Source organism: Morone saxatilis, unplaced genomic scaffold (assembly GCF_004916995.1).
Source record: "Morone saxatilis isolate NCDOM2014 unplaced genomic scaffold, NCSU_SB_2.0 Contig15, whole genome shotgun sequence".
NCBI lineage: Eukaryota > Metazoa > Chordata > Actinopteri > Moronidae > Morone > Morone saxatilis.
The window spans coordinates 26,660,552-26,674,339 of record NW_023339707.1 but is presented as its reverse complement, the minus strand read 5'-3'; the positions used below and the strand labels follow the sequence as shown (position 1 = coordinate 26,674,339).

The 13,788-nt window shown below is 39.5% G+C and overlaps 2 protein-coding genes across 2 annotated transcripts in view; both read right to left on the bottom strand.

Moving 5' to 3' along the window:
* The window catches only part of cdk16 (cyclin-dependent kinase 16), a gene marked incomplete at its 3' end in the record, with an annotated part of 12,844 nt that extends 3,627 nt beyond the window's left edge, over positions 1-9,217 (bottom strand). The window contains exons 1-10 of the mRNA XM_035656568.1: positions 9,038-9,217; positions 7,694-7,849; positions 6,773-6,891; positions 3,112-3,240; positions 2,933-2,989; positions 2,096-2,210; positions 1,746-1,840; positions 1,597-1,659; positions 1,109-1,232; positions 265-385 (exon numbers count right to left, since the gene is read on the bottom strand). Coding sequence (XP_035512461.1) covers positions 265-385; positions 1,109-1,232; positions 1,597-1,659; positions 1,746-1,840; positions 2,096-2,210; positions 2,933-2,989; positions 3,112-3,240; positions 6,773-6,891; positions 7,694-7,849; positions 9,038-9,161 — 1,103 coding nt within the window. The remainder of the gene's footprint in view (positions 1-264; positions 386-1,108; positions 1,233-1,596; positions 1,660-1,745; positions 1,841-2,095; positions 2,211-2,932; positions 2,990-3,111; positions 3,241-6,772; positions 6,892-7,693; positions 7,850-9,037) is intronic.
* Positions 9,218-11,252: 2,035 nt separating this feature from the next.
* LOC118324153 (bcl-2/adenovirus E1B 19 kDa-interacting protein 2-like protein) lies at positions 11,253-13,360 on the bottom strand (the record flags this gene model as incomplete). The annotated part of the gene is given in 4 exon segments (XM_035656308.1): positions 11,253-11,497; positions 11,670-11,924; positions 13,067-13,134; positions 13,280-13,360. Coding segments are annotated over 4 exon segments (649 nt in total), but the record flags the coding sequence as incomplete, so codon positions are not given.
* Between the last annotated feature and the right edge of the window lie 428 nt (positions 13,361-13,788).

Genomic DNA, 13,788 nt, shown 5'->3' with positions numbered 1-13,788 from the left:
CTTTTGTTCTCTGTCTTTAAAGGTTTACAACCTAGGGTTAGGGTTAGGGAACAGACCAATCAACTGACAAAGCCAAAGAAAAATAAAAGTGATTAAGTCGGAAATTTGAGTTGTCCTTGTGTCCTTTGGAAGTTGAACAAGAGGAGGACTTGACAATGGGAGCAGTAATACAGTACACTAGAATCATACTACAGTACACTAGAATAATACTACAGTATACTAGAATACTACTACAGTATACTGGAGTACTATTTCAGTACTGACCACATGTCAATGTGAGTGGAGTAGTCAGTGCTGCCCAGCAGGATGTCCGGTGGTCGGTACCACAGTGTCACCACCTCGTTAGAGTACGTCTTTGTCGGAATTGACTTTGCTCGAGCCAAACCTGAAACACACAACACCAGAGTAATATGATTAGCTTACATTACATTCATTTGGTACCCTAACCCTTTCAACAGCAACAATCAGTCCTCTATGGGGAAAAAAAGTAGAAAGCTGGTCTAGTCTTAAACAAACCGCTAAAAGCATGAACTGCAGCACATTGTTTTTTTTGTATGTTGTGCGTGTGATGTGCCAATGTTTTTGAGCCAATAGTAGAAGATGTGCAGCGACTCTGCTGTCTTGACTTCAGTGGGGTCTTCATTCCACCTCTACTTGCAGAGGTCTGTGGACGAGTTGCAGAAGTCTGGGGACTGGTGTCAAGAGGTCTGATGACTAGTGTCAGAGGTCTTCACTGTCTCTTCATTTCTCCGGAACCATGTTTCTGTTTGGTTGGCTTCTGCCTGGTTATTAGTTTGATTTTGCACCTTACAACACCCTCACCCATCACTTATCCACTCATGCACCTACTGACACACTGATACTACTGACTAACACACCTCATCATTTCAGTATATTTCTCATGTATGTTATTTGAGTTGATTTATGTTTAAGTAATACATTTGTATCTCTCTCATCTTCTTTAAGTTTAAATCTTTGGTAGTAGTTTATCAAAAAGTTTTCAGTACATTTTACTGTACGGTTTAACTGTCAGTTGCTTTATACAGTTTGTGGTAAAGACCATCATTCACTCTATGCATGTGCATGTTAAAACCAGCATGAAACCCACCAAAGTCTGCCAGTTTGAGCTCCCCTCGCTCATTGATCAGCAGGTTTTGGGGTTTCAGGTCTCGGTGGAGAACTTTCCTCCTATGACAGTATGAAAGACCTCGCAGCAACTGGAAAAGAAAGAGCTGAGGAGAAAAAAACCTGTACAGTCACTGGAAAAACTGAACAAACAGGTTAAAAATGTGAAATTGAAGGCACAGTATCACAGGTACGGTGCGGTTCTTTCATCTCACAGATTCAGATAAAAGTAAAGAATCAAGAATAAATGCAGTTTAGAGCATCTGTTTGGAGTCCAATTAAAATAAAATTAATGAAAACACTTTCAAATAAGGTAATATAGAGGGTTTTCTTTCCCCCAGTCATCTTGCAGGCAGAGCCACCTGCAATCTGACTCAGGCAGGGTAAATGTCTTTTTTTTATGACTCTTTGATCTCTTTTTCTTTTTTTAGCAGCAGGTGACAGTAACAGATACATTAAAACTTTCCTCACTTTGACATTGTGAACATGGATGATGTTTCCACAGTCGTCCAGATACTGTTTCAGATCTTTGTCCTGAAACACAAAAACATAATTAAATGATCAAAACACCACATTATAGAATATGTGTGTGTGTGTGTTTGTGTGTGTGTGTATCTCACCAGATACTCAAACACCAGTGTGAGGGATTTCTGTGTGTGGATGATGTCATGAAGTGTGACAATGTTGGCGTGTTTCAGATCCTTCAAGAGAGACACTGTAGTAGAAAACACACATTAATATACATATACATGATGCTACTGATACTGTAGTACTATGTCTGTCTTACATGTTCAGTTTGAGTAAACTGACTCAGCTGTGTTTTACACTGTCTGTAATGATACTAGCAGCCTATTCAGCACAAACTTAAGAGCAGTGCTATTTTAGAATATGAGTATTGTGGTAATACTACTGTAGTACAGCATCAGTATTGTGGTAATACTACTGTAGTACAGTATTAGTATTGTGGTACCTTCTCTGATAGCAGTACACGGAGCTCCTTCTTCATGCTCCAGTCGAATTTCTTTCAGAGCCACAAGGTTGTCGGTCAGTTTACTGTGACCTTTATACACTGTAGCATAGGTCCCCTACAGACAGACAGGTAGAGAGGGAGACAGGTGAACGACAGTAAAGGTGTTCCAACTGATCAGCCATTGATTGTTATTGGCTAATATTCATTCTAAATAGTTTGATCGGTGGTCTCTATAAAGGCCAATCTGGAGAGCTGATCAGATAACAGAAACCACATGAGACAATTTCTCTATGCACTGCAAAAATGGTTTGCACTAATGAATGTACATGTGAGAAGGAAACAACATGCCTCTCTATCATCAGGTGGGTCATTTATTCAGTTGTGTAAATTATGATGGAAGAAGATAACAATCTCCCTTCTTTCTTATGTCTGTTGAGAGTTGCAAATGCTCAGAACCAATAGAGTAAAACATCAGCCGTTCTACTAGATGTCTGAAAGAGACAATAAATTTGTCATTGACCATGTGTATTCCAAAGAATCCCTTGTGGAGGAACACAACAAAAGAAATTCAGCAACAGGAAACCTCATGAGGTATGTTTTATACACCACAGAGTGTACTGGAACAGAACCTTGCTCTGTCCTTGCATGTTCACTGGCAGCCACTGAAAATGTTTTCTCTGCTTGTATCCTTTGGAGAGGTCACGCTACAGATCAGCTAATCAGCTGCATTGACTGTAGGTATTATACAATCCATCAGAGGTTTAACTGAGGAGTTCCAATTCCAACACAGAGGGACCAGCAGTTTCTGTATAAAACGGATATCAGGTATGTCCTCACCTCCCCTAGTTTGTCCAGTTTCACGTATGTCTCCAGTTTCCCAAAACCAATCTCTGACTGCAGATAGACAGACATAGTTAATGAAGATGGTTAATAATACAACACGAATATGAAGCTAACCCTAACCCTACATTATAGAACACAATAGAAACAGGTTGACTAGAACCAATAAGACATACCAGAGAAACTCTGCGCAGCCGTCTGCTGATTGGCTGCTCAAACAAAGCTGGACCAATAAGATTAAACTTTTCCAGGTAACCATCTGGAAGACGAATGTCGGCTGGTAAGGAGAGACGTTTGTTAATGTCCTGAAACACAACAGAGAGAGACAGACAGGAAACATGTTAACAGCTTTAATCTGAAAGTATTTGACTTCATTCTGGACAGTAACAGCGTTTAATTTCAAGCTATTAAATTAATTTCTATAAGATCAAGGTCAAGATTCAAGATTCGTTGTCCAAGTCTAAAGGGCACAATGGAGAAGATGACTCAACAAATGGGGGAAGTCAGGTGCAGTCTAAATCAAGGAGGCAAACAGAGATAGAGTTCCTCATCAGAGAGAGCCAACAATTGAAGAAACAGTGGAGTAAATCCAACATGGAGGAATCACCATATTACAGGCACATCTTTCTACTTTGAGGGAAGAAACCCTCAGTCTCCAAAGGAACAAGAAAGAACACAAATCCCTGAGGACCTACACAGATCTTTGAAAAGCAAAAGAATTAAACTCCAGAGATAACAAAGACAGCTGGAGAGATTAAGAATTCAAAATAATACCACATATACACCCTCCATGTCAGCAGCTCAATGAGTCGTTTCACCGTTTCAGCAAATAAATATTCCAAATGTTGAGTGGAATGTTTTTCATTGTCATTGTGCAGCGGTTATCTACTTACAGTATATAACACAACTGAGTACACACCTAATTACTAAAGATTAGAAAACTGCATAATCTTAAAATAACTATTATTTTTAAGTTGAAGTGCAGTGTATGTGATGTAAAATTAAAAACAAACAGGTTAGATGATTGTTTGTTAGATGTCTTCTAAACCTATCTCTCTTCTATCTGGTAACCTATCAGAGTATCTAAGATAAAGCCCTATATAAATGTAATTTTGAATTCATATTATTAGATTATAAGCCATTAGGCAAAACTTCCTACAGCAGATGCCTATCTGACAGTGCTGTAGCTAAATTTGAGGAGATTCCATCAATGTTTAATTCATCAATGTATTACATTCATGGCCATGTCTGAATATAACAGAGTCTGATAATAGACTTTAGTTCCCTACCAAAATTGATAATCTTGTTAATAGTACCTGCAGGCTCACTACGAACAACATTAGGACTCTATCGGCTCCCTATAAAGAGGAAAATATTAAAACATAGAGACTAGCACCTGGGTACAACCTCAACTGGCCAATCAAAAGCAAAAAGCGTGTAAAAAATCTGAAGGAATAGCCAGAGTTCATAAAATATTATTAGAAATTGCTAAATTTGGAAGAATAGATATACGCCCTGTAATAAAAGGAGACCCTATTAACAAACAGCAAAAAAGAAATATAAAGAACAGGTTTATACATAATCCCACACACTGTGCCAGGGAAGAGACCAACGCACTATTGAGCACTTTCACATAATGACAATTAATGAGAACATTCTTATTGGTATTGTTAATATAGAGGGGGGATTAAAAAACAAATGCCAACACACAGGTATTATTGTCCTCTCCTAATGTTCAGGAACGTTGCAAACTAATGTAACAACCCTATTGGCCCCGAAATGAAGTGGAAGCGTGTGTGGTAAAATGTAAATACAAAACAGAATAACAATCGATTTTGCTAATCCTTTTTAACCCGTTGATATTAATTGAATACACCTAACAAAGACAAGATAATTAATGTTTCAAACTTGGATAAACTTTGGTTGTTTTTTTGCCCAAATATTTACCCATTTTGTTTGATGCCTGCAAACATTTCCAAAACAGCTGGACAGGGCAACAAAAAGCTGGGAAGAGGTTGAGGAATGCTTAAAAAACACCTGTTTCGGAAGGCATTTCCACAGGTGAAAGGTTAATTGGAAACAGGTAGTGTCATGATTTGGGGTATAAAAGGAGCATCCCCCGGAAAGGCCCCAAGTCCCATTCACAAGCAATGGAGGGCATAGGTTCACCCACTGTTGTTAACAACTGCGTGGAGCAAATAAAGCGTCTCTATGTTTCTAAATGTACAATTGCAGGAATCTTAGGGATTTCATAATCTAGCAGTCCATAATATCATGCAAAAAAGATTCAGAGAAATATGGAGAAAATCTTCCCCTACAGCGTAAGCGGCAAGGCGAAAACCAACATGAATGTCTGTGACCCTTGCTCAGATGGCTTGTATATATATATGTCATGTGTTAAAGCATATTACCAACACTGGGCCTCCAAGGAACACTTCAGAAAACATCTGTCAGAAAAACAAATGCAAAGTTAAAACTACCATGCAAAGCGAAAGCCATATGTGACCAGCCACCGAGAACGCCACGCAACAAGTCTGATTAGTTTACAGAAAGTGTAGTTCTAAGCTTACAATGATGTCGTAAAGCACATGGAAAATTCTGATAACATCTTGAACGAAGTTGTGGCCATTTGAATGTATGCGGCAAACATCTCAAAAGCTTTTAGGGGGAGAAAACAGGCCGCTAGGAACATTTGCAATTCTCCCCTCAAGGAAACTTCTTACCCCCGAAAGTCAACACAATGGTGCTCATTTTGGCATCATCATAAGCATGCCAGGCTCTGCACCAACCCAAAAATCAGTTTGAACATTAAATATCTTGTTTTGTAGTGTATTCAATTGAATATAGGTTGAAAAGGATTTGCAAATCATTGTATTCTGTTTTTATTTACGCTTTACACAACGTCCCAACTTCATTGGAATTGGGGTTGTAAAATCAGATATATACTTAGATATTTAGTTTTTCTGCTATTGATCTTCATCAATTAACTTCAATAATTTCTACATTGGTGCTATACACCTTACCTTAATGAAACTAAAATGAACAGTGACAGTAGTCGTCCTCCAAGAATGACCACACACATAATTTGTTATATATGCAACCTTGCACTGAAAAACACAGAAAGACAAAAGGGAAGTAGTTCTGACTTGGCACTAGTTTTTCCTGTTGAACTTCCACTGGCTGCTCAGACAGTGTCAAGGATATTGCATGAAGTCAACGTCTATGGACACCGTCCAAGAAGAAAAGGACTGCTCACAAATCAGCTTAACAGATTTCAAGATTAAAAGCACATTAAAAGAGGCCTGAATATTAGGGTAAGCATTCTTTGGTAAAAAGGTCAGTTTGTATCAGATAGAGTTCAGATAGTCTGACGTGGACATGGCGAGGACTAGCACAGTGACTCCATAGGCATACAGCATACAGATTAATTTAACACTGGAATTGGATCAGCAGTCTATATCAGCACATACCCAAATTCAGGTGCATTCCTACTTGAGACCATCAACAGAAACTTGCTTCGAGGAAACCTCAAACTCTGGAGTCTACAGTTCAGAATGCTCCCTCACTGACTGAATGTGAAGTCCTCATCAGTGTAGACAATGGTCAGTTCCTGGCTGAGACTTGTCGTCATCTTCCTGTATAATAAAGGAGTCGTGCAAGTGCCTCTCTCACGACTCATGGAAGAACTTAAGTGTACTGAGGTGAGGCTTGAGGGGACTGTTTCTGAATCCCAGGAAAAAGGTTGGTGTTGGAAGGTGAAGCTTGGCTCAACTCAAGCATGCCGGCATTGTTGGGAAGGTTGAAGGTATGTGTGTGTGTGTGTGAGTGACTGTGTACCTCCGTAGAGATCTTCTTGTTTCTTAGTCTGACTCTAACTGGACTCTGAACACCGTCTGAAGAAGAAGCCGGATCGCTTTCACCATCTGAACTCATCTTCACATCCTCGTGGACTATCTCTGAAAATACACAACCATATACACACATAGTAACATACACACTAATACATAGTAATACCCACAGTCACACACATTATTATTATTATTATTATTATTATTATTATTATTATTATAGTTACTGTGTGTTGTGTTTGCTGTCACAGACAAATAAAGTCCCTGTTTATGTAGCGTTACTAGCATATTCTTGTACTCTGACTGGTAAAAGCTAATGCTAGCTAGTTAGCAGCTAAAATTACGAATCAGGCTAAAGACAATTAAAATAACATAAAACCAGAGTTCTCCCAAATATATTTTAGAACTATGGAAGCCGTGGGTAGAGTATTGTAAGGATAAGATTAACGATCAGATTGTAGTGATCATATTAAAGATCGCCTTATCTCACAGCAATAGCGGATAGATAGATAGTTGTTTATTGTATTTGTACAATTTACAAAAATATTTTTTCTAATTTTCACTTTCGCCTGAAATTTCATTGCAAAAAAATGCATAAAACATTGCAGCATGCATCGTCATGAAATCACCAAAACAGCCTGTGAAATTCTAGAGGGACTGGGTAGTGCGATATTTGTACATGTATTTGCAGTATTAGTACCCAGTCGTGCAGTATTTGTACATGTATTTGCAGTATAGGTACCCAGTCGTGCAGTATTTGTACATGTATTTGCAGTATAGGTACGCAGTCGTGCGGTATTTGTACATGTATTTGCAGTATTAGTACCCAGTTGTGCAGTATTTGTACATGTATCTGCAGTATTAGTACCCAGTTGTGCAGTATCTGTACATGTATTTGAAGTATTAGTACCCAGTCTTGCGGTGTGGTTCAGGTAGGAGCTTAGGCTGCGTCCGAGGCCTCGAGGTTTCCTCAGTGAGCTGCTGTACGACTGAAGGAGAGACTGAACTGAAGAGGAGGAACCTCGAACCTTCAAACCTCCAGAAGAACCACGAAGAGACACCACCTCTGATGGGGGGTAAAGGAGAGATAAATGAGAGGAGGAGGAGGTGTGCAGGAGGGATGAAGGAGAGAAGGAGGGATGAAGGAGAGATGAAGGAGAGATGAAGGAGGGATGAAGGAGAGATGAAGGAGGTGTAGAGGAGAGATGAAAAGGATGAATTAGAGATGAAGAAGAGATGAAGGAGGTGTGAAGGAGAGATGAAGGAGAGGAGGAGGTTTGAAGGAGAGATGAAGGAGGTGTGAAGGAGAGAAGAAGGATAGATGAAGTAGAGATGAAGGAGAGAAGAAGGATAGATGAAGGAGGTGTGAAGGAGAGATGGAGAGAAGGAGAGATGAAGGACAGGAGGAGATGGTGTGAAGGAGAGATGAAGGACAGGAGGAGATGGTGTGAAGGAGAGATGAAGGAGAGGAGGAGGAGGTGTGAATGAGGTGCGAAGGAGAGATGAAGGAGGGGAGGAGGAGGTGTGAAGGACAGATGAAGGAGAGGAGGAGAGATGAAAGAGATGAAGGAAAGGAGGAAGAGGTGTGAAGGAGAGATGAAGGATAGATGAAGGAGGTGGTAAGTAGAAATGAATGATAGACGAAGAAGAGATAAGGGAGAGAAGGATAGATGAAGGAGGTGTGAAGGAGAGAGGAAGAAGAGGAGAAGGAAGTGTAAAGGAGAGATGAAGGAGAGAAGAAGGATAGATGAAGGAGGTGTGAAGGACAGATGAAGGAGAGGAGGAGGAAGTGTAAAGGAGAGATGAAGGAGAGAAGAAGGATAGATGAAAGTGTGAAGGAGAGATGAAGGAGAGGAGGAGGAAGTGTGAAGGAGAGATGAAGGAGAGATGGAGAGTAATTAAGGAATATTACTGTCATAATTTATTAATAATACAGTGACAATTCAGTAATAATACAGTAATAATTAAGGAATATTACTGTCATAATTAAGGAATATTACTGTATGATTCATTAATAATTCAGTGAAAATAGGGTAATATTACTGTAATAATTAAGGAATGTTACTGAATTATTATTGTAATAATTAAGGAACATTACTGTAATAATTCAGTTATAATGAGGGAATATTACTGTAATAATTCAGTAATATTTAAGGAATTTTAGTGTACGTTTGTTGTTGACTGCTACCAGCGTCGCTGTCTGTGATCAGTCAGATCTACCTGTTGATTGAGTGTGTGTGTGTGTGTGAGTCACCTGAGTCACTGTGTGATGTCACTTCCTGATTGATTGTGTCACTCAGCGTCCTGTCCCCTCCCCCGGCCCCTCCCCTCCCCAGAGTGAGTGACAGCTGCCGTTTGATCTTCCTCATCCTCTCCATAAGGGGGGGCCGGGGGGGCAGAGGGGGGAGTGACACTAAGGGGGGCGGAGCAGCCAGCCTAGAGACCACACCTGGACAGGTAAACACAGGAAATGAAGGCTAGAATGCAAAAAGTATAAGCATTTCACTGTAAAGAACAGGACAGAAGAAACACAGCGAATACATCATATAATGATGAATTAACAAAAACAATATCTTAATAATGAATTATCTATGATTAATTAATTCAATTCAATTCAGTTAAATTTTATTTGTATAGCACCAATTCATAACAGAAGTTATCTCAGGGACACTTTTCCAGTCTAGATCCGAACTCCTTAACTAACATTTACAGAGACCCAAACAGTACCACCATGAGCAAGACCTGGAGACAGGGGAAGAAGAACCTAGGCAGAGAGAGAGAAGGATCGAGAGAAGAGAGAGAAAAGGGGAGACAGATAGGACGACAGACCAACAACTACCACCAATACACTATATGAACATGAAGAAGATGATGGACGACGACGAAGCAGCCAACGATGGGAGACAGCGCGCAGCCGACAACAGTAACAAACAATAAACTGTAGCCAATGATAATACTAATAATAAACCTCAATAATAATAAACGACAATAATATTCATTTTGATATTCAGCAACGGTATCAAAGCAGACCCATGGCAGAGGCTCCACCAGATCATGAGAACCTGCGAGACGAGAGAAAGCACAATAAACTGCCAGGGAATAAGTGAAAGTTAGTAACGATGCAATTAGATGAGAGCATGATATAAGTGCAGAAAAGACGAGAGAGGAAGATAGAGCTCAGTGACCCATCGGGAGATTCCCCCGATATCTAGGCCTATACGCAGCAATAAATAAGAGATGGTCAGAGTTCACCTGATCCAAGCCCCTAATCTATAAGCCTTTATTCAAGGAAAGTACTTAAGCCTACTCCTTAAATGTTGGAGAGGGTGTCTGCTTCCAGAACCACAACTGAAGCTGGTTAATGCCGTCTGAGTATCTATATCTGTAGACAGTGATTATTAGTCTTAGTGCTGCATTTGAAACCATTGACCATAATATTCTTTTACAGAGACTTGAGCAATCGAATTGGCATTAAAGGACCGCACTAAGCTGTTTAGGTCATATTTATCAATCGCTTCTCAGTTTGTACATAAGTATAACGATGAATCTTCAATAAATACTACAGTTAATCATGGAGTTCCACAAGGTTCTGTACTTGGACCAATACTATTTACTTTATATATGCTTCCTTTAGGCAACATTATTAGGAATCACTCCATTAACTTTCATTGCTATGCAGATGATACACAGTTATATCTATCAATCAAGCCCGATGAAATTAATCAATTATCTAAATTACAATATTATACAATATGATACATCATCATTCTTCTTCTGTGACGTTTTACGGCATTGAAATTAAAATGTGGTTCATCAAACTTACAGTTTTTAACTGAATTTAATTTAGTTTTTAGGAATTATGCATGACTGATATTTTTTAAACCCCTGCAGTACTCTAAAGTACCCCTAGGGGAAACACTGATGGCAATGCACATTATTTTGTAGCCTCAGTGTGTTCTTTTTTCTCTTATATAACATCATCATCATAGACATTATTATTTACTCATCCTCCCACATGTAGTGCAGTAATTGCAGTAAATATTCTGGTACTCAGTACACACAATACTTCAATCTGTACATTGATATGCGACCATTACATTATTATGTATTGATGTGACAGTATTATGATGTCATTATTATTACGTTATTTATATACTGCACTGTAAAAAACAATCTGGTTTCTCACATATTTTTTCATAGTTTTTATCAGTGAAAACAAATAATTACTGTAATTAATTTTACATATAATTACCTTTAATACAGTTCTACAACTTTTAAAATTCTGATTAAAATAAGAAAAATCAAATAACAGCACTCTTCTGTAAATGTATTTAATTAAACATTAAAAAGACAATTTCTAAAAATTACTGTATTTTTACGAGTCAGTTATTTTCTGTGTTTTTACTGGTTGTTATTTTTTTGGCGCTCCAGCTGCTGGAATATTACCATTTTTTAACTTGTTTTGTTTTTTACAGTGTTGAGCGGACTGAACCATGTGACTTTCTCAGCGACCTCTGACCTCCGTGTGACAGGACCTGCAGGTACGGCTCCAGTACGCTCATGTTGACGTGATATTCATGCCCGGAGATGCAGAACTTCCTCCAGCGGCGCCCCCTGCTGTCCACCTGGTCCAGCTCCATCAGACCCTCCGAATGCTCCACTGGGCTCCTGGCCATAGCCCCGGCCCCGCCCCTCGCCATCCGGGGGAGGTCATCTGTCAGACAGAAGTTAAAAGTCAGAGGTTTAAGTTTCTATTAACACATCTGAGTCCGATTCTACGCAGACGACATGCAGCTCTAAACCTGAATAAACACTTGTGATCACCCTAGTAACAGCAAGTATTTACAGACGAACAAAGTCAAGTTGTTTTACTGAAGAAGTCTCACCCTCCCACTCCAGCTCGTGCACGCTGTCTGGCAGTGTTCCTGTCTCACTGCCTGATGGCGTCTCCAGCGCCTCCAGGTTGATGTCGAGTGACGGCGTTTCATCTGGCGTAGCCGACAGTGCAGCGGCAGAGAGGCCGTCACAGCTCGGGTCACGAGAGTCTCTGTGTCCCAGAGTGAGACTGAGAGTCGGGGCCGTCAGGCGCTTCTTAGTCCCGCCCCCAACTGTTCCTGACAGAGCGAGGCTGGTGGGTGGGGCTGATGAGCAGAGGACAGAGTGGTGAAGTAAGGTCAAATGTCATAGAGAGACTTCCACAACCCTGCATCCTCTGAGGCTGTGGTTATTGGACACTGATTTTGTGGGCAGAGCCTAACTGGTGTTCTACAGTAGCCAGCAGTGCTAAGCTAATTGCATACACTAATGTCAGAGTGCGGTCAAGCAAAGGTTAGCCAGACAGCGGCAACGGGTGCCCCGCTGGATAATGTTAGCAGCTGTTTTACAGCTGGTTGGCTAACCTTAGCTTGACTGTGCACTAACATTATGGAGTGGATATGTTAGTTAGCTAATGTTAGCTTCCCCAGCTAACATGATCCATGATACTGATTTTGGTCAACAATAAATTACGTAATGGTACAAAGCTAAGGTGTATACCAACAATTTTGCTACATTAGCTAGCTAGCAATTTTCAATGTTAGAAAGCAAGCTAATGTTATCCAGCTAAAAGACAGTTTTTATTTTATTCCAGATCTCCCAGTTTCTCTAATTTACTTGTTTACGATGTTTTTCTGCCTCCACAGTGTGAAACTGCAGTGACGTAACTGTTGCAGGGTTCGGGTTACCGGTCTGTACTTGTTTTAACTACGTGTTTGTGTACGCATGACGGCTGCCTCCCAGTTACTAAAAGAAAATACAGAAATAACGTTTATGTCTCCTGTGAATTTTATGATTATTCTAATATATTTATGTGATGTGAAACTTATGTTAGAAATGTGGAACGAAGACTTATTTACAGAAGATCTTTTCAAAACTTCATATTTAAAGAAATTCCAGTTAAAGAAACCAATCAAATCTATGACATCTTGAAAACAGATTTGTGCCCAAAGACTATAATTAGTATGATAATTGATTGGTTGATTGATGAGAATGAGCAATAAAAATAAACAGATATCATTAGTGTCAGTACACACATGCTTTCTTTATATCCTATGAATAAAAGTTGGACACTGTTTTATTAGCTGTTATTCGTTTAAAGTTACATTTTCAGGATTTATTAAAGTTCAGATTCTGAGACGACCACTGACACTTATTTTTATATATGGTTCAATATTTATGAACCTCTTTCTTATTTTCTTCATTGTTTTCTTTATAAAGTAAATTAATTGGGGGGAAAATGTGTCACCTGGTTGCTGCTCACCACCTGACGGGCTCTCCGCCTCCTCTGGACTCCCACAATCCTCTGGGAGAGGACTGAACTCCCCACAGCAAACACACAAGAGTCATATTCAGCAGGTTTGTTTTATATAGCAGATTATTGATAACGATTTATCATTTATATAATCAGAGCAGAAACTTGAGAGTGAAACTGAGATAAGTAGAACAAATAGAGTCTGACCGCGGGAAGCCGTCGTCCTGCCACTCCTCCCTCAGCTCCATGTCCTGGATGTTGGCAGGGCCCAAGGCCCCTACAGGAGCCCTGCAGGGACAAAACAGACACAATAAAAAGAAGAGAACTGACTGGACGGTGAGTGAGACGTTCATTCACTTTAAGAAATAAATAGCGATGAGCTGAACGTCCTCTGAGCCACAGATTGTAAAAAATCTAATATTATGTAAGTAAGTTTATCAGTAAAAATTCTTGTTCTGTTTGAACTGCGGAGCTGAAACTGAGTTTGCCTCCGTCAGGTACACATCAGGTCTTTAATAAGAGCAGATTCATAAATCTGTTCTTGTTTTCTGACATTTTAGATTTTGTGAAAATTGTTTGTGGATTTTTGTTGTTTTTAGTGTTTTATGTTGGAAATAAGTGTTTTTATCTCTTGTTTTTTTTTTGTTGTTTCTTTTACTATGTGCAATAATCACTAAAATCAATCAATCAACACTGCGTTCTCTGAATGCAGAGCT